The following is a 20,084-nucleotide window of genomic DNA, read 5'->3' as shown; positions in this document are numbered from 1 at the left end:
GCTAATGCTTTTTTTAATTAGTGTACAACACAGAATAGTCAACAAATATAGACAATTCTAGAATCCCTAACTCCTGCCACCCGGCGAGGCGGCCCACCACAGTTTTGGAAGCTCACAGTGAAGGCGGTTGCGTGAGACCCCTGGATTTATTGTTGTGCCAGTGCCCTGAGGAACAACGGGCGCAGTGAAGTCTGTTCCCAGTGAACCGCTCACCAATCCCATCTAATAGCAAAGAGCCTGTACCTTGGTCAATAAATAACACGCATACGCCCGAGGGTGAGTTATCTATTAACGATTCAGCCCTGAACTTGCACTTTGGGAATCCGAGGTCCTCGTGCCCCTCCCCCATGACACAGTCGACTTCACAAACAGGATGCATTATGTGTCGCTGTTCCCTTTCATGGTGACTGTGCCCCCTCTCCGGCGCTCGACTGTGGCCCCCTCTCCGGCGCTGACTGTGCCCCCTCTCCGGCGCTGACTGTGCCCCCCTCTCCGGCGCTGACTGTGCACCCCTCTCCGGCGCTGACTGTGCCCCCCTCTCCGGCGCTGACTGTGCCCCCTCTCCGGCGCCTGACTGTGCCCCCTCTCCGGCAGCTGACTGTGCCCCCTCTCCGGCGCTGACTGTGCCCCCTCTCCGGCGCTGACTGTGCCCCTCTCCGGCGCTGACTGTGCCCCCTCTCCGGCGCTGACTGTTGCACCCCTCTCCGGCGCTGACTGTGCCCCCTCTCCGGCGCTGACTGTGCCCCCTCTCCGGTTTCCCCTGTGGTGTTTTGGTCCGAGGGCTTGGAGTGACCCCAGTGTTGGAGTGGTGGATGTGTAGCTCGATTCTGAATGGTGCTAATTTGGTTTAGGGAAGGATATCTCCCAGGGATCGGTTGGTGCCTGTTGGTGTTGGGGTGACGATGACAGTCAGCACGAGCTCTCAGTCGGTGCCTGTTGGTGTTGGGGGTGACGATGACAGTCAGCACGAGCTCTCAGTCGGTGCCTGTTGGTGTTGGGGGTGACGATGACCGTCAGCACGAGCTCTCAGTCAGGTTGCCTGTTGGGGTGACGATGACAGTCAGCACGAGCTCTCAGTCGGTGCCTGTTGGGGTGACGATGACAGTCAGCACGAGCTCTCAGTCGGTGCCTGTTGGTGTTGGCGGTGACGATGACAGTCAGCACGAGCTCTCAGTCGGTGCCTGTTGGGGTGACGATGACAGTCAGCACGAGCTCTCAGTCGGTGCCTGTTGGGGTGACGATGTCAGTCAGCACGAGCTCTCGGTCGGTGCCTGTTGGTGTTGGGGTGGACGATGACAGTCAGCACGAGCTCTCGGTCGGTGCCTGTTGGTGTTGGGGTGACGATTGACAGTCAGCACGAGCTCTGTCGGTGCCTGTTGGGGTGGCGATCACAGTCAGCACGAGCTCTCAGTCGGTGCCTGTTGGTGTTGGGGGTGACGATGACAGTCAGCACGAGCTCTGCGGTGCCTGTTGGGGTGGCGATCACAGTCAGCACGAGCTCTCGGACGGTGCCTGTTGGGGTGGCGATGACAGTCAGCACGAGCTCTCGGTCGGTGCCTGTTGGGGTGACGATGACAGTCAGCACGAGCTCTCGGTCGGTGCCTGTTGGGGTGACGATGACAGTCAGCACGAGCTCTCGGTCGGTGCCTGTTGGGGTGGCGATCACAGTCAGCACGAGCTCTCGGTCGGTGCCTGTTGGGGTGACGATGACAGTCAGCACGAGCTCTCGGTCGGTGCCTGTTGGGGTGGCGATCACAGTCAGCACGAGCTCTCGGTCGGGTGCCTGTTGGGGGTGGCGATCACAGTCAGCACGAGCTCTCGGTCGGTGCCTGTTGGGGGTGGCGATCACAGTCAGCACGAGCTCTCGGTCAGGTGCCTGTTGGGGTGACGATGACAGTCAGCACGAGCTCTTGTTCGGTGCCTGTTGGTGTTGGGTTGGCGATCACAGTCAGCAACAAGCTCTCGAAACCTGCTGACTGCAGTAGAGGTTTAGTAATGAGGACGCCTGTTTTAGCCTGAGTTCCAAAGTACAGGGGATTTTGCCCTTGCCCACGCCCACTCAACTTCTTTTAAACCCCAACTCTGCTTTGTTAGCCAGATGCTGTTACTGCTTTGAGGCTGTTTGTACAAACAGTCCCTCCCGGATCACAAGGTGCAGGAACCAGGGGGTTCTGCTCGTGGCGAGTGAGTGTGAAATGCCTTTAATGTGTGGGACACAAGTGAACTTAGATAGTTGTCTGCTTTAGAAAGTGCTGAGGTTTCCCTCCTTTATCGGGGTCAGTGTACAGTTGTGTGTAGAAATGCTCCCATTTATTGAGCGAGCTGTAAGCTGCCCCCTCCTCCTCCTCCAGGAGCAGAGGGAGAGGCTGGGACGGTTCAGTTGGTGACGTGGCTCCGTGTGTCTTGATGTGCAGCCAGGAAAAGTGTGTGGAAGAGGAAATGCCTCTGATTTATCGGAGTGTGGTGCACGGAGCAGAATAGCTGAGCTGATCAGGAGCTGCAGGTTACTTGTAGGGGGAGGTGAGTCCCTCTTTTTGTGTGTGGGATTGGGGGGGGGGGGGGTGGGTGAGGGAGATTTTTAATTCTAAGTGATGCCCAAGGGTAGACTTCTCCAACTTTGGCCTGAAGCTCCATCCTTAGCTTTGCCATTCTGGGCTTGATTCCAACCTATCTTCACCGGTCCCCCTGACATCCTTTCCGATCCAACTCACCCAGGTTCAATTAGAAAGACTTTCACCACCTCCCGGACGTCCCAAAGCCTTTCACAGGCAATTAAGTACTTTTGAAGTGTAGTCACTGTTGTGATGTAGGAAATGTGGCAGCCAATTTGGCGCACAGCAAGATCCCACAAACAACAGTGTGATCTTAGAAACATAGAAAATAGGAGCAGGAGTAGGCCATTCGGCCCTTCGAGCCTGCTCCGCCATTCAATATGATCATGGCTGATCCTCTATCTCAGTACCATATTCCCCGCTCTCTCCCCGTACCCCTTGATGCCTTTGTGTCCAGAAATGACTAAATAATTTGAATAATGGCTGTGGGATCTTTCACATCTACCGGAGGGCAGACAGGGCCTCTGTTTAAACGTCTCATTCGAAAGACGGCACCTCTGGGTGCTGCCCCCCCCCCCCCGACAGCGGGGCGCTCCCCTGGGTGCTGCTCCTCCTCTCGCCCCCCCGACAGCGGGGCGCTCCCTGGGTGCTGCTCCTCCTCTCGCCCCCCCGACAGCGGGGCGCTCCCTGGGTGCTGCTCCTCCTCTCGCCCCCCCCGACAGCGGGGCGCTCCCTGGGTGCTGCTCCTCCTCTCGCCCCCCCGACAGCGGGGCGCTCCCTGGGTGCTGCTCCTCCTCTCGCCCCCCCGACAGCGGGGCGCTCCCTGGGTGCTGCTCCTCCCTCTCGCCCCCCCGACAGCGGGGCTCTCCCTGGGTGCTGCTCCTCCTCTCGCCCCCCCCCCCGCCAGCGGGGCGCTCCCTGGGTGCTGCCCCTCTCTTTCCCCCCCCCCCCCCCCCCCCCGGGACAGTGCGGTGCTGCCCCAGTTCTGCATTAGAGTGTCAGCCTGCAGGAGGACTGGAGGATTGTAAATGTCACATCCCTGTTCAAAAAAGGGAAGAGGCAATTACAGGCCAGTCAGCCTAACGTCGGTGGTGGGGAAACTTGTAGAGTCAATAATCCAGGACAAGATTATATGGCACTTGGGAAAGTCTGGGCTAATAAATGAAGTCAGCATGGATTTGTTAAAGGAAAATAATGTTTGACTAACTTGAGTGAGTTCTTTGATGAAGTAACGGAGAGGGTTGATGAGGGGAGTGAGGTTGATGTTGTGTATATGGACTTTCAAAAGGCGTTTGATAAAGTGCCACATAATAGACTTGTTAACAAAATTAAAGCCATGGGATTAAAGGGACAGTGGCAGCGTGTATATAAAATTGTCTAAAGGACAGAAAGCAGAGAGTAGAATCATGAAAGGAAGGAGGCCATTCGGCCCATCGAGTCCATGCCAGCTCTATGCAAGAGCGATCCAGCTAGTCCCACTCCCCCTCCTCCTCCCTATCCCCGTAGCCCTGCAAATTTTTTCCTTTCAAGTACTTATCCAGTTCCCTTTTGAAGGCCATGATTGAATCTGCCTCCACCGCCCCCTCAGGCAGTGCATTCCAGATCCTAACCACGTCGCTGTTTAAAAAAGTTTTTCTCATGTCACACTTGTTCTTTTACCAATCACCTTAAATCTGTGTCCTTTGGTTCTTGACCCTTTCCCCCATGGGAACAGTAAAAAAAAAAGCACACTCTCTCCTTCGAGCCGGAGTAGTGGTGAACGGTTGTTTTCAGACTGGAGGAAGTTTACAGTGTGTTCCCCAGGGGTCAGTATTAGGACCACTGCTCTTTTAGATGTATATTAATGACCTGGACTTGGGTATAGAGGGTATAATTTCCAAGTTCACAGATGACACAAAACTCAGAAATGTAGTAAACAATGTGGAGGATAGTAACAGACTTCAGGAGGACAGAGACAGACTGGTGAAATGGACAGACACATTTTGGTAGGAAGAATGAGGAGAGGCAAAATAAACTAAATGGTACAATTTTAAAGGGAGTGCAGAACAGAGACCTGGGGGTGCACACGCACAAATCTTTGAAAGTGGCAGGACAAGTTGAGAAGGGCGGTTTAAAAAGCAAATGGAATCCTGGGCTTTGTTGCTAGAGGCATCGAATACAAAAGCAAGGAAGTTATGCTAAACCTTTATAAAACACGGGTTAGGCCTCAGCTGGAGAGTTACTCAAATGGTACCAGGGATGAGAGACTTCAGTTACGTGGAGAGACTGGAGAAGCTGGGGTTGTTCTCCTTGGAGCAGAGAAGGTTAAGGGGAGATTTAATCGAGGTGTTCAAAATCATGAACGGTTTTGATGGAGTAAATAAGGAGAAACTGTTTCCAGTGGCAGAAGGGTCAGTAACCAGAGGACACAGATTTAAGGTAATTGGCAAAAGAATCAGAGGGAGCTGAGGAGAATTTTTTTACGCAGTGAGTTGTGATGATCTGGAATGCGCTGCCTGAAAGGGCGGTGGAAGCAGATTCAATAATAACTTTCAAAAGGGAATTGGATAAATACTTGAAGGGAAAAATGTGCAGGGCTCTGGGGAAAGAGCGGGGGAGTGGGACTAAGAGGATAGATCCTTCAAAGAGACGGGCCAAATGGCCTCCCCCTGTGCTGTAAGATTCTATGTGCGCGAGTGTCAGGAGCGGGACACCCACAACCTTGTGATGAAGGTGAATTAGCTGCTGACTGAGCCATGGCTGACCACTGTGGCACAGCGTGGTCTGTTTTCTGTTGTACAGAGTCCAGCCTTTTTATTTAATATATATTTTGCTGGTGTCTGGGCTGCCACTGCCTCTCTGCACAATGTCATTGACTACCCCGAACCTGATCTCCGAAAACCCCAAACCCTAACCCCGCTCTTAGGGGAGACCCAGTTCCAATGCTACCTTCAATCTTGTGTGTTCATACTTTGATCCACAGAGTCTTTGGACTGACTCAACAAGCTGCACTCAGACACCAAACGTCAACTGTCCATTTATACTGTACCTGCCCTGGGAGTGTTTGATTTGACAGTGCAGAGGGAGCTTTACTCTGTATCTAACCCTGTACCTGCCCTGGGAGTGTTTGATGGGACAGTGTAGAGGAGCTTTACTCTGTATCTAACCCTGTACCTGCCCTGGGAGTGTTTGATGGGACAGTGTAGAGGGAGCTTTACTCTGTATCTAACCCTGTACCTGACCTGGGAGTGTTTGATGGGACAGTGTAGAGGGAGCTTTACTCTGTATCTAACCCTGTACCTGCCCTGGGAGTGTTTGATGGGACAGTGTAGAGGGAGCTTTACTCTGTATCTAACCCTGTACCTGACCTGGGAGTGTTTGATGGGACAGTGTGGAGGGAGCTTTACTCTGTATCTAACCCTGTACCTGCCCTGGGAGTGTTTGATGGGACAGTGTAGAGGGAGCTTTACTCTGTATCTAACCCTGTACCCGCCCTGGGAGTGTTTGATGGGACAATGTAGAGGGAGCTTTACTCTGTATCTAACCCTGTACCTGACCTGGGAGTGTTTGATGGGACAGTGTAGAGGGAGCTTTACTCTGTATCTAACCCGTGCTGTACCTGACCTGTGAGTGTTTGACGGGACAGTGTAGAGGGAGCTTTACTCTGTATCTAACCCTGTACCTGCCCTGGGAGTGTTTGATGGGACAGTGTAGAGGAGCTTTACTCTGTATCTAACCGTGTACCTGCCCTGGGAGTGTTGATGGGACAGTTGTAGAGGGAGCTTTACTCTGTATCTAACCCTGATACCTGCCCTGGGAGTGTTTGATGGGACAGTGTAGAGGGAGCTTTACTCTGTATCTAACCCTGTACCTGCCCTGGGAGTGTTTGATGGGGACAGTGTAGAGGGAGCTTTACTCTGTATCTAACCCTGTACCTGCCCTGGGAGTGTTTTGATGGGACAGTGTAGAGGGAGCTTTAACTCTGTATCTAACCCTGTACCTGCCCTGGGAGTGTTTGATGGGACAGTGTAGAGGGAGCTTTACTCTGTATCTAACCCTGTACCTGCCCTGGGAGTGTTTGATGGGACAGTGTAGAGGGAGCTTTACTCTGTATCTAACCCTGTACCTGCCCTGGGAGTGTTTGATGGGACAGTGTAGAGGGAGCTTTAACTCTGTATCTAACCCTGTACCTGCCCTGGGAGTGTTTGATGGGACAGTGTAGAGGGAGCTTTACTCTGTATCTCACCCTGTACCTGACCCTGGGAGTGTTTGATGGGACAGTGTAGAGGAGCTTTACTCTGTATCTAACCCTGTACCTGCCCTGGGAGTGTTTGATGGGACAGTGTAGAGGGAGCTTTACTCTGTATCTAACCCGTGCTGTACCTGCCCGGGGGGCGCGGAGTGTGGTGGGGATGGGGGTGTGGGGGAGGGGTGGGGGGGGGCGGTGGCGGTGGGGGGAGGGGGGGGAGTGTGGTTGGGGGGAGGGGGGGGGAGGGTGGGGTGGGGGGGGGGGGGGAGTGTGCGGGGGAGGGGGGGTGCCGATGGTGGGTGAGGGGGGAATGTGTCCTGTCGTGCTCAGGGCTATAAACAAGCTGAGGGGCTGTTTTCAATCTTAGATTCAAAATCTCTTCAATAAAGCATCGGGTGGGATAGGATGGATGTGGAGCGAGTGTACAGAGGGGTTTGGGCTGTTGGTGAGTGAACAATTAGATATTTGTGTGTCTGGACCTGCCTCTTGGGTTTCTGTCTCCATCAGTTACTGTGACCTGATTCCTGCCCTTTGTCCATGCTCATTTTGTACAGTTGGGCAATTGCTTGGAGCAGGCTGCCATCTAGCGGGCAGACCCATTGCTGCAGTCAGTGCCCTTGGCCATTGCCGAGTGTGGGGGCACGCTGTCCTATTCCGGTCATTTCTCTGCCCTAACACAAGCTGGGAAGCAGTGAAGTGATGGATCACCACTCCTGGGGCCCATTTCTACTCTACAGTATGAACAAAGTACCTCATTGGCTGGAAAGCACTTTGGGACTCCTGAGGTTGTGAAAGGCGTAACCAAGTCATGTTAATGCTCGGGGGGTGGGGGGAGGAGAGGCAGAGGGGCTGGAAGGTGCAATTAGACTCATGCAGAACTGTGGTTCACAAGTCTCAACAGCAGCATGCAGGGAACTCGCTGGAAGCTGTGATACTTACACTTCCATAAGGCCAAACTCTCAGCTGGCTTGCGTGCGTCTGTCTGTCTCTGTGTCTGCCCGTCTGTCTCCATACACCCATGCTTCCTCCTGCAGGCTTCTAAAACCCAAGCTTGATGTCACCCAAGCTCGACTCCCCCAATTTCACTCCCCCCCCCCCCCCCCCCCCCCCCCCACTGTAAGCTTGATGTGCTGTGGACCTCAGCTCTTCACCTGGGATTTACCGTTCTGAATATGTGATGGGTCGTGCGTTCTCTAACACAGGTGAGAGAGTGACAACTGGGCTCCAGTTACACTTTTTTGCGTGGGTGTTTAATAACCTGTAAGTACAGATGTGCCTCGTGCGCTGTGATTTACCGTGATGTACAGTCCATTACTCCACTATTTCATGGTCGATGCGTTTACTCTGAAATCGCTGGACTGTCCCAGAGCTCAGAGATACCACTGAGCTGCAGGGAAATGACTCTCAAAATCTGTTGGGTGCAAAGAATCTCATCATTGCAAGCCCCCACCCCAGAAATATCAGCTGCTCCGTCCTGTCCGCCCTGCAGGTGTCTACATTCTGCACAGGATCCTAATGCCCAGCTGGTTCGGGTCTACCTGACCTCTATAACTAGCTGTGAAACGGCCGGTGTTGTTCATCTGCACGATCGTGATGCTCCTGTTTATTTTCCGGCAAGGGTTAGTTTTTGGCAGGACACAGGAAGATGTTTAATCCGGTCAGGAATGGTCGGGTGTCGGGTTTAATCCGGTCAGGAATGGCCGGGTTTAATCCGGTCGGGAATGGTCGGGTGTCGGGGTTTAATCCGGTCGGGAATGGTCGGGGTGCCGGGTTTAATCCGGTCGGGAATGGTCGGGTTTAATCCGGTCGGGAATGGTCGGGTTTAATCTGGTCGGGTGTCGGGTTTAAATCCGGTCGGGAATGGTCGGGTGGTGTAATCCGGTCGGGAATGGTCGGGTGTCGGGTTTAATCCGGTCGGGAATGGTCGGGTGCCGGGTTTAATCCGGTCGGGAATGGTCGGGTGTAATCCGGTCGGGAATGGTCGGGTGCCGGGTTTAATCCGGTCGGGAATGGTCGGGTGCCGGGTTTAATCCGGTCGGGAATGGTCGGGTTTAATCCGGTCGGGAATGGTCGGGTGTAATCCGGTCGGGAATGGTCGGGTCGGGTTTAATCTGGTCAGGTGTAATCCGGTCAGGAATGGTCGGGTGTCGGGTTTAATCCGGTCGGGATGGTCGGGTTTAATCCGGTCGGGATTGGTCGGGTTTAATCCGGTCGGGTGTCGGGTTTAATCCGGTCGGGAATGGTCGGGTTTAATCCGGTCAGGAATGGTCGGGTGTCGGGTTTAATCCTGTCGGAATGGTCGGGTTTAATCCGGTCAGGAATGGTCGGGTGTCGGGTTTAATCGGTTGGGAATGGTCGGGTTTAATCCGGTTGGGAATGGTCGGGTTTAATCCGGTCAGGAATGGTCGGGTGTCAGGTTTAATCCGGTCGGGAATGGTCGGGTTTAATCCGGTCAGGAATGGTCGGGTGTCGGGTTTAATCCGGTCGGGAATGGTCGGGTTTAATCCGGTCAGGAATGGTCGGGTGTCGGGTTTAATCCGGTCGGGAATGGTCGGGTTTAATCCGGTCAGGAATGGTCGGGTGTCAGAGAGCTGGTGTATCCCATCATTTGGTGCAGATACCATCACAGGAGGAGAGTCCCTGAGAACTGTATGGGTTTGTAACACCAATGCTGAACTTGAGGGATTAATTACCTATACGGGGTACAGTGGTGTAGTGATTCTGTTACTGGACTAATAATCCAGAGAATGTGAGTTCAAATCCCACCAGGACAGTTTGAGAATTTAAATTCAGCTTAAAATATCTGGAAATAAAAATCTGGTCTCAGTAAAAGTGACCATGAAGCTGTCGGATTGTTGTAAAAACCCAACTGGTTCATTAATGTCCTTTAGGGAAGGAAACCTGCCGTCCTTCCCCGGTCTGGGCCTATATGTGACTCCAGTCCCCACACCAACGTTGTTGACTCTTAACTGCCCTCTGCAGTGACCCAGCAAACCCCTCAGTTTGTATCAAACTCACTCCCAGCGGTTCAAGAAGAAGGAGGCTCACCCCCACCCTCTCGGTAACTGGGGGTGGGCAATAAATGCCGGCCTTGCCAGTGACGCCCACATCCCAGAATGAATTGAAAAAATTTAAACTGAGGAATGGCAGCTGCCACCATGTTGGGTGTGGGACTGGAGTTATGTTTATAGAATCATAGAATCGAGAAGGCTTTTGTCAAGGTGCCACATCAAAGGCTACTTACACAAAATAAGAGCTCATGGTGGAGGGGGTAACATATTAGCATGGATAAAGGATTGGTTAGCTAACAGGAAACAGAGAGTAGGCATAAATGGGTCATTTTCAGGTTGGCAAGATGTAACGAGTGGAGTGCCACAGGGATCAGTGCTGGGGCCTCAACTATTTACAATCTGTATCAATGACTTGGATGAAGGACCGAATGTATGGTTGCTAAATTTGCTGATGACACAAAGGTAGTTAGGAAAGTAAGTTGTGAAGAGGACATAAGGAGTCTGCAAAGGGATGTAGATAGGTTAAGTGAGTGGGCAAAAATTTGGCAGATGGAGTATAATGTGGGAAAATGTGAACTTGTCCACTTTGGCAGGAGGAATAGAAAAGCAGTATATTATTTAAATGGAGCGAGATTGCAGAACTCTGAGGTACATTTAAGATGGAGATGAGGAGAAATTTTTTATCTCAGAGGGTGGTGAGTCTGTAGAACTCCCTTCCCCAGAGAGCGGTGGAGGCAGGGTCACTGAATATTTTTAGGCTGAGTTAGATAGATTCCTGATTAACAAGGGAGTCAAAGGTTATAGTTGGTAGAACGGGAAAGTAGGGTTGAGGTCACAATCAGATCAGCCATGATCTTATCAAATGGCAGAGCAGGCTCGAGGGGCTGAATGGTCTACCTCCTGCTCTTAATTCGTATGTTCGTAATCTTACCGCACAGAAGGAGGCCGCCATTCGGCCCATCGTGCCTGTGCCTGCTCTTTGAAAGAGCTGTCCAATTAGTCCCATCCCCCGCTCTTTCCCCATACCCCTGCAAATTCATCCTCTTCAAGTACCTGTCCAATTGCCTTTTGAAAGTTCCTCTGGAATCTGCTTCCACCGCCCTTTCAGGGAGTGTGTTCCAGATCATTACAACCCTCTGTGAAAATAATCCTCATTTCCCCTCTGGTTATTTAGCCAATTATTTTAAATCTCTGATCTCTGGTTACTGACCCACTTGCCAGAGTGAACAGTCTCTCACTATTTGCTCCATCAAAACACCTCATAATTTTGAATACCTCTATTAAATCTCCCCTTAACGTTCTCTGCTCTCAGGAGAACAATCCCAGCTTCTCCAGTCTCTCCACATAACTGAAGTCCCTCATCCCTGGAACCATTCTAGTAAATCTCTTCTGCACCCTCTCTCAGGCCTTCACATCCTTCCTAAAGTGCGGTGCCCAGAATTGAACACAATACTCCAGCTCAGGCCTAACCAGTGTTTTATAAAGGTTTAGCATAACTTCCTTGTTTTGTACTCTATTTACAAAGCCCAGGATTCCGTATGTATAGATCGCGTAAGGACGGCAGGTTTCCTTCCCTAAAGGACATTAGTGAACCTGTTGGGTTCTTATGACAATCTGGCAGTTTTCATGGTTATTTTTCTGTCTCCAGTCCACAGATTAACAGAGTTATTGAATTCATTTTCACAGCCTGCCCTGGTGGGATTTGAACTCGTGTTCCTGGGCTGCTCGCCCAGTCCCAGAACCACCGTGCACAGTGTGAGTGATGGTTTGAGGGGGGACGGCAGGTTCGTGTCAGCAGATGCAGTTGCTTCCTGTGTGCGTTCGAGAGCTCGTGTTTATAAAGCAGCTCATTGTACCTCTCAAACATCTCGACGTGGGGAAAGGGCGGGAAAGTGGAGTTGAGGTAAAAATCAGATCAGCCATGATCTCATTGAATGGTGGAGCAGGCTTGAAGGGCCGAATGGCCTACTCCTGCTCCTATCTCTTATGGTTGGCACACTTCACTTACAGCAAATTACTTTGAGGCGCAGTGACCATTGTTATGTCGGCAAATGTGGCAGCTGTTTTTGTGCATAACAAGATCCCACAAATGGCGATGGGGTGTAAGCCTAGTTGGTCTGTTGTTTTGGTGGTTTGGGTTGAAGGACCGGGACCCTGGGAGAGATCCTTGCTCTTCCATTAGCACCGTGGGATCCTTAACGTTACCTCTGCACGACTTTCTTTATAAGATTTTTTTTGTACGTTCTCCAACAGATCTAAACAATGACAGACGGAATCATGGGCAAAGCAGCCACGATGGAAATTGCCATAAACAGCAATGGTGACACCGCAGGTTCACCGGAGGACGACAGTTTGGAACAGGTAGCGTCCCCTCCCAAGATGCCTCAGAATCGAGCGGCTGGGACTGAATGTAAAAGGGACTCTGGGGGTTTGAGTGTCAGGAAGAGCGCAGTTTGTAAAGGGTGTTTCACTCACTGACTCCAAGCATTCCCCACATCGTCAAATCCCAATACCCAGAAACAGCTTTCGTGCCTCCTCTGTAGGGCAATAAAACCCTCCCAATAAATGGGGAGCAGAACTGCACAGGGGAAATGACCAGCAATCTCTTGCAGTAATATTGGGCAAATAGTTAATACTCCAAGTTAAAAGTTTATTCTGTGTAATATCTGCAAGATTAGCTCAAGCTTGATCATGAGCGCACAGAGAGAGAGAGAGAGACAAGCGCACAGAGAGAGAGACAAGCGCACAGAGAGAGAGACAAGCGCACAGAGAGAGAGACAAGCGCACAGAGAGAGAGACAAGCGCACAGAGAGAGAGACAAGCGCACAGAGAGAGAGACAAGCGCACAGAGAGAGAGACAAGCGCACAGAGAGAGAGACAAGCGCACAGAGAGAGAGACAAGCGCACAGAGAGAGAGACAAGCGCACAGAGAGAGAGACAAGCGCACAGAGAGAGAGACAAGCGCACAGAGAGAGAGACAAGCGCACAGAGAGAGAGACAAGCGCACAGAGAGAGAGACAAGCGCACAGAGAGAGAGACAAGCGCACAGAGAGAGAGACAAGCGCACAGAGAGAGAGACAAGCGCACAGAGAGAGAGACAAGCGCACAGAGAGAGAGACAAGCGCACAGAGAGAGAGACAAGCGCACAGAGAGAGAGACAAGCGCACAGAGAGAGAGACAAGCGCACAGAGAGAGAGACAAGCGCACAGAGAGAGAGACAAGCGCACAGAGAGAGAGACAAGCGCACAGAGAGAGAGACAAGCGCACAGAGAGAGAGACAAGCGCACAGAGAGAGAGACAAGCGCACAGAGAGAGAGACAAGCGCACAGAGAGAGAGACAAGCGCACAGAGAGAGAGACAAGCGCACAGAGAGAGAGACAAGCGCACAGAGAGAGAGACAAGCGCACAGAGAGAGAGACAAGCGCACAGAGAGAGAGACAAGCGCACAGAGAGAGAGACAAGCGCACAGAGAGAGAGACAAGCGCACAGAGAGAGAGACAAGCGCACAGAGAGAGAGACAAGCGCACAGAGAGAGAGACAAGCGCACAGAGAGAGAGACAAGCGCACAGAGAGAGAGACAAGCGCACAGAGAGAGAGACAAGCGCACAGAGAGAGAGACAAGCGCACAGAGAGAGAGACAAGCGCACAGAGAGAGAGACAAGCGCACAGAGAGAGAGACAAGCGCACAGAGAGAGAGACAAGCGCACAGAGAGAGAGACAAGCGCACAGAGAGAGAGACAAGCGCACAGAGAGAGAGACAAGCGCACAGAGAGAGAGACAAGCGCACAGAGAGAGAGACAAGCGCACAGAGAGAGAGACAAGCGCACAGAGAGAGAGACAAGCGCACAGAGAGAGAGACAAGCGCACAGAGAGAGAGAGACAAGCGCACAGAGAGAGAGAGACAAGCGCACAGAGAGAGAGAGACAAGCGCACAGAGAGAGAGAGACAAGCGCACAGAGAGAGAGAGACAAGCGCACAGAGAGAGAGAGACAAGCGCACAGAGAGAGAGAGACAAGCGCACAGAGAGAGAGAGACAAGCGCACAGAGAGAGAGAGACAAGCGCACAGAGAGAGAGAGACAAGCGCACAGAGAGAGAGAGACAAGCGCACAGAGAGAGAGAGACAAGCGCACAGAGAGAGAGAGACAAGCGCACAGAGAGAGAGAGACAAGCGCACAGAGAGAGAGAGACAAGCGCACAGAGAGAGAGAGACAAGCGCACAGAGAGAGAGAGACAAGCGCACAGAGAGAGAGAGACAAGCGCACAGAGAGAGAGAGACAAGCGCACAGAGAGAGAGAGACAAGCGCACAGAGAGAGAGAGACAAGCGCACAGAGAGAGAGAGACAAGCGCACAGAGAGAGAGAGACAAGCGCACAGAGAGAGAGAGACAAGCGCACAGAGAGAGAGAGACAAGCGCACAGAGAGAGAGAGACAAGCGCACAGAGAGAGAGAGACAAGCGCACAGAGAGAGAGAGACAAGCGCACAGAGAGAGAGAGACAAGCGCACAGAGAGAGAGAGACAAGCGCACAGAGAGAGAGAGACAAGCGCACAGAGAGAGAGAGACAAGCGCACAGAGAGAGAGAGACAAGCGCACAGAGAGAGAGAGACAAGCGCACAGAGAGAGAGAGACAAGCGCACAGAGAGAGAGAGACAAGCGCACAGAGAGAGAGACAAGCGCACACAGAGAGAGAGACAAGCGCACACAGAGAGAGAGACAAGCACACACAGAGAGAGAGACAAGCACACACAGAGAGAGAGAGAGAGAGACAAGCACAGAGAGACAGACAAGCGCACACCCACCCACATGTGAACTTTTTTTTTTATTCGTTCATGGGATGTGGGCGTCGCTGGCGAGGCCAGCATTTATTGCCCATCCCTAATTGCCCTCGAGAAGGTGGTGGTGAGCCGCCTTCTTGAACTGCTGCAGTCCGTGTGGTGACGGTTCTCCCACTGATTGCACAAACCCCTTGCACGCGCACTCACACTCGTGCACCCTCCACACGATCAGTCCTTAGTCTCCACTGATAGCAGGGCAGGCACCCTGTGATTATGTAGCCAGCATTCGTGACGGAAGCTCAGGCTTGTGATCTTGTGTGTGCGAGCGGGGTGGGGGGCGGTGAAGAGAGGTACGAGCGGGGTGGGGAGCACGGTGAGGTGCGAGTGGAGTGGGGTGGAGTGGGGTGGAGTGGGGTGGAGTGGGGTGGAGTGGGGTGGAGTGGGGTGGAGTGGGGTGGGGTGGAGTGGGGTGGAGTGGAGTGGGGTGGGGTGGAGTGGGGTGGAGTGGGGTGGAGTGGAGTGGAGTGGGGTGGGGTGGAGTGGGGTGGGGTGGGGTGGAGTGGGGTGGAGTGGAGTGGGGTGGGGTGGAGTGGGGTGGGGTGGAGTGGGGTGGGGTGGAGTGGAGTGGGGTGGAGTGGAGTGGGGTGGAGTGGGGTGGAGTGGGGTGGAGTGGAGTGGGGTGGAGTGGGGTGGAGTGGAGTGGGGTGGGGTGGAGTGGGGTGGAGTGGGGTGGAGTGGAGTGGGGTGGAGTGGAGTGGGGTGGAGTGGAGTGGGGTGGGGTGGAGTGGGGTGGGGTGGAGTGGGGTGGAGTGGGGTGGAGTGGGGTGGAGTGGGGTGGGGTGGAGTGGGGTGGGGTGGAGTGGGGTGGGGTGGAGTGGGGTGGGGTGGAGTGGGGTGGGGTGGAGTGGGGTGGGTGGAGTGGGGTGGGGTGGAGTGGGGTGGGGTGGAGTGGGGTGGAGTGGGGTGGGTGGGTGGGGTGGAGTGGGGTGGAGTGGGGTGGAGTGGGTGGGGTGGAGTGGGGTGGGGTGGGGTGGGGTGGAGTGGGGTGGAGTGGGGTGGAGTGGGGTGGAGTGGGTGGGGTGGAGTGGGGTGGAGTGGGGTGGAGTGGGGTGGGGTGGAGTGGGGTGGGGTGGAGTGGGGTGGAGTGGGGTGGAGTGGGGTGGAGTGGGGTGGGGTGGAGTGGGGTGGGGTGGAGTGGGGTGGGGTGGAGTGGGGTGGGGTGGAGTGGGGTGGGGTGGAGTGGGGTGGTGTGGGGTGGGGTGGGGTGGGTGGGGTGGGGTGGGTGGGGTGGGGTGGGTGGGGTGGGGTGGGTGGGGTGGGGTGGGGTGGGGGTGGGGTGGGGGGTGGGAGTGGGGTGGGGTGGAGTGGGGTGGAGTGGGGTGGGGTGTGAGGTGCGAGTGGGGTGGGGTGCGAGGGGCGAGCGGGGTGGGGTGCGAGGGGCGAGCGGGGTGGGTGGGGGGTGAGGGGCGAGCGGGGTGGGTGAGGGGCGAGGGGGTGGGGTGCGGGGTGGGTGAGGGGCGAGGGGGTGGGGTGCGGGCGAGCGTTCTCTGAGCCTGGGTTGTTTCTGTTTGTCCAAAGCCCTGTTGTAGGCTGCACTGTAAACACTGCCCGGTTGATGTTCAGGATGTTCTTATATTAGTTTAATATTTGAGGTTGGAGGTTTGACCGGGTTTAATTTCTCCTCCAGGACCTTCAGCAGGTGATGGTTTCGGGGCCGAACCTGAACGAGACCAGTATTGTCTCAGGTGGTTATGGAGGAACAGCAGAAGGCATCATCTCCACAGGCACAATCAAAGGTAGGGACAGTGTGGAGGGTCAGCAGGATGGAGGTGGAGGGGTGGACCCGTGGGAGACTGGGGGGGTGGTCTCAGTGGCAGGGGGGAGGAGGAGACGGGGGAACTGCCTCTGATCCATGAACAAGACCGCAGGCTATTCCCGTAATGCAGCATCGGTGTGTTCGTCCTCCCGGATCGTCTGTTGTACACAAGGGAGCTTGTAACAAGAAAACTGTCCAGCACGTCACTTCCTGCACACCAGCCGTGTCCATAATACATCCACGACAGTTGCCTCAACCACTTCACCGTCATATCTCTCTCTCTCTCTCTCTCTCTGCGCCTCAGTTCCTGCTCTGCCCAGAACTGAGATTCAATATTCAACATAGCAACAGAAGGGAATTCTGTCAGGTGCTGGGTGTTTTCCCAGATTGCACACAGCAGGAGCCTCATGCAACTCTTCAATCGAACAATTGTTCCTCCAACTTTTTCCCCTTCCTGTGGGAGGCTCCTGACGTTCACTGGGTATCTGCCCACAGTGATGGACATCAAGAGCTTGAGAGGGGGGGGAATGGTAGGGGCAGACTCACTGAGAGGGGGGGGAATGGTAGGGGCAGACTCACTGAGAGGGGGGGAATGGTAGGGGCAGACTCACTGAGAGGGGGGGAATGGTAGGGGCAGACTCACTGAGAGGGGGGGAATGGTAGGGGCAGACTCACTGAGAGGGGGGAATGGTAGGGGCAGACTCACTGAGAGGGGGGGAATGGTAGGGGCAGACTCACTGAGAGGGGGGGAATGGTAGGGGCAGACTCACTGAGAGGGGGGGGAATGGTAGGGGCAGACTCACTGAGAGGGGGGGAATGGTCGGGGCAGACTCACTGAGAGGGGGGGAATGGTCGGGGCAGACATGCTGTTGGGTTTTTATGACAATCCGACAGCTTCACGGTCACGTTTACTGAGACCAGCTTTTTAATTCCAGATTTTTTTAACTGAATTCAAATTCTCAAACTGTACACTGTGATTTGAACTCACGTTCTCTATTATTAATCCAGTGAAATAACCAGCACACTACCGTACCCCTCTGGATTATTAATCCAGTGAAATAACCAGCACACTACCGTACCCCTCTGGATTATTAATCCAGTGATATAACCAGCACACTACCGTACCCCTCTGGATTATTAATCCAGTGATATAACCAGCACACTACCGTACCCCTCTGGATTATTAAAAACAAAATACTGCGGATGCTGGAAATCTGAAATAAAAACAGAAAATGCTGGAGAAGCTCAGCAAGTGAGGCAGCATCTGTGGAGAAAGAAATAGAGTTAATGTTTCAGGTCGAAGACCTTTCGTCAGAACTGGAAGATGTTAAAAGAGTTAAAGTTCTTGAGCAAGTACAGAGCCAGAGAAAGGGCGATTTTTAGTCCAGTGATATAACCAGCCCAATACTGTACCCCTCTGGATTATTAATCCAGTGATATAACCAGCCCGATACTGTACCCCTCTGGATTATTAATCCAGTGATATAACCAGCCCAATACTGTACCCCTCTGGATTATTAATCCAGTGATATAACCAGCACACTACCGTACCCCTCTGGATTATTAATCCAGTGATATAACCAGCACACTACCGTACCCCTCTGGATTATTAATCCAGTGATATATCCAGCACACTATCGTACCCCTCTGGATTATTAATCCAGTGATATATCCAGCACACTACCGTACCCCTCTGGATTATTAATCCAGTGATATAACCAGCAGGGGTTTGAGGGAGGGAGGGAGCTTCCCCGGGAGAGGGGTTTGAGGGAGGGAGGGAGCTTCCCCGGGAGAGGGGTTTGAGGGAGGGAGGGAGCTTCCCCGGGGCTCCTGGGCCACAGGTTGGACCCCCCTGGTGTGAGAACCCAAATTGAATGTTAAGTGTAACCTGTCTCCGTCCCGTGCCCCAATGCGATGGGGGCAGAGTAGCATCTCCTGTGAGTGTGAGTAAAGCACAGGAAACTCACCAGCCAAATTTCCGCACAAAGGGTCTGCGACTGATTCTAATTTATATTCTTTTTCTGAATTTCAGCCAAGCTAGAGGCAGTGCAGCTCCCGTGGAAGGACAGGGCAGTAGGAAGGAGTCAGGAAGGAAAATCTGTGTTCAATCTGGTGCCGAAAGTCAAGATTTATAAACCCAGTAGGCAGCTATTTATTCAATTGGAATGTTCAAAGTTAAGGTTTTAGAGCAGTGATATTTTCAAGTTCTGTTTGATTCGATGTTTGAAAGTTCTGCGGTTAGCACCCAATAACTGCGTACTCTGGGTCTCAGACTCCAGGCACTCGCCTTCGATCCAGGTTAGTGCTGTGCCGAGCCGAGCCGGCTGTGCTCAGCCCGGGTAATATTCAGACCATTTCAGTTTGTCCCAGGGATTCGTGCTCCAGCTCAGGAGTCCAGTGACTTCCGCTGGGAAGTGCGTTGGTTCAGGCAGGATCAGACTTGGCTGTGGTGACCTCCTCCCTTTCTCCATGGCCCCTGTCAATATACTCCAGGCTCATCACGTAAAGTCTGGCCACTGGCACAGGGTATGAGCGAGCACTGGGAGAAAAGTGGGGCATTACAGTAAGTGCTGTAGGGTTTCATCACCTTCAGACACAGCTTGCAATGTTGATCACGCACAGTGACAGCATCGCTCCCAGCACGAGAACGCAAGTGAGGAATGAGGCTCTGCGGCTTTTATAGGTCGGTGATGCATTTACACAACATGCAGCACGCGCTCGGTGCTGCTCCCTGTCCCGGTTCACCCCCTCCCAACACCTGCACTGTTGCTGATTCTCCGATTCCCCTCCCCTAGACTCTGCCGGTCTCGCCCGCGCCCTGCCGGTCTCGCCCGCGCCCTGCCGGTCTCGCCCGCGCCCTGCCGGTCTCGCCCGCGCCCTGCCGGTTCAGTGGATCCCGTGTGGTAGACTGAAATGCTGCTTTTCCAGTGTCTGGCCAATCGAGCTCAGATCCTGGATGAGGACTGGCCTTGCAGACTTGAACTAAATCAACCACAAGTCGTAGTTGAGGTGAATAGTGTCGATATATTTAAGGGGAAGCTGGATAAACACATGAGGGAGAAAGGAATAGAAGGATGTGGTGATAGGGTGAGATGAAGTAGGGAGGGAGGAGGCTCGTGTGGAGCATAAACACCGGGATAGATTGGGGTGAATGGCCTGTTTTTGTGATGTAAAGCGTGCTCACAAACTGCTGATTTTCAGTATTTTTGTTATCAGACCAGATATGGGAATTTAAAGCTGCTTTTGTTACTGGTAATCAAATAAGAGTTTATGGAACAATCCCTCAGGCTGGTGAAAGGCTGGGCGGAGAAGGGAATTACTACCGACTCTCGTATCATCAGTTTATGCACAGCAGCCTCTCCACTCACAGAGCATTTACTGCGCGCTGGGTCCCTCACAGAGCATTTACTGCGCGCTGGGTCCCTCACAGAGCATTTACTGCGCGCTGGGTCCCTCACAGAGCATTTACTGCGCGCTGGGTCCCTCACAGAGCATTTACTGCGCGCTGGGTCCCTCACAGAGCATTTACTGCGCGCTGGGTCCCTCACAGAGCATTTACTTGTGCCTTGTGGATGGTGGAAAGGCTTTGTGGAGTCAGGAGGTGAGTCACTCGCCGCAGAATACCCAGCCTCTGACCTGCTCTTGTAGCCACAGTATTTATATGGCTGGTCCAGTTAAGTTTCTGGTCAACGGTGACCCCCA

The 20,084-nt window shown here is 53.4% G+C and overlaps 2 protein-coding genes across 2 annotated transcripts; one reads left to right on the top strand and one right to left on the bottom strand.

The window, feature by feature from the left end:
- Positions 1-1,278: 1,278 nt before the first annotated feature.
- LOC137322618 (mucin-2-like) lies at positions 1,279-2,634 on the bottom strand. Its single transcript, XM_067985524.1, has 3 exons — positions 2,617-2,634; positions 1,874-2,015; positions 1,279-1,779 (listed from the first exon to the last, which is right to left on the bottom strand). The coding sequence occupies exons 1-3, from the start codon at positions 2,632-2,634 to the stop codon at positions 1,352-1,354; spliced, it is 588 nt and encodes a 195-aa protein (XP_067841625.1). The 3' UTR covers positions 1,279-1,351.
- A 5,260-nt stretch (positions 2,635-7,894) lies between these two features.
- Positions 7,895-18,522, top strand: LOC137322617 (arfaptin-2-like; the record flags this gene model as incomplete). The annotated part of the gene is made up of 4 exons (XM_067985523.1): positions 7,895-7,982; positions 12,045-12,152; positions 16,254-16,362; positions 18,415-18,522. Coding segments are annotated over exons 2-4 (316 nt in total), but the record flags the coding sequence as incomplete, so codon positions are not given.
- Between the last annotated feature and the right edge of the window lie 1,562 nt (positions 18,523-20,084).

This window comes from Heptranchias perlo, chromosome 6 (assembly GCF_035084215.1).
Source record: "Heptranchias perlo isolate sHepPer1 chromosome 6, sHepPer1.hap1, whole genome shotgun sequence".
NCBI classification, from domain to species: domain Eukaryota; kingdom Metazoa; phylum Chordata; class Chondrichthyes; order Hexanchiformes; family Hexanchidae; genus Heptranchias; species Heptranchias perlo.
Note: the sequence above shows the minus strand (reverse complement) of the source record. Positions and strands in the feature narration are given on the sequence as shown.

Bases quoted from the DNA above. Each gene is read 5' to 3' on its own strand.
- LOC137322618 (XM_067985524.1), bottom strand. The intron at 1,780-1,873 runs CCTGACCGAGAG...CCCAACAGGCAC, and splicing joins CATCGTCACCCCAACAGGCA to CCGACCGAGAGCTCGTGCTG.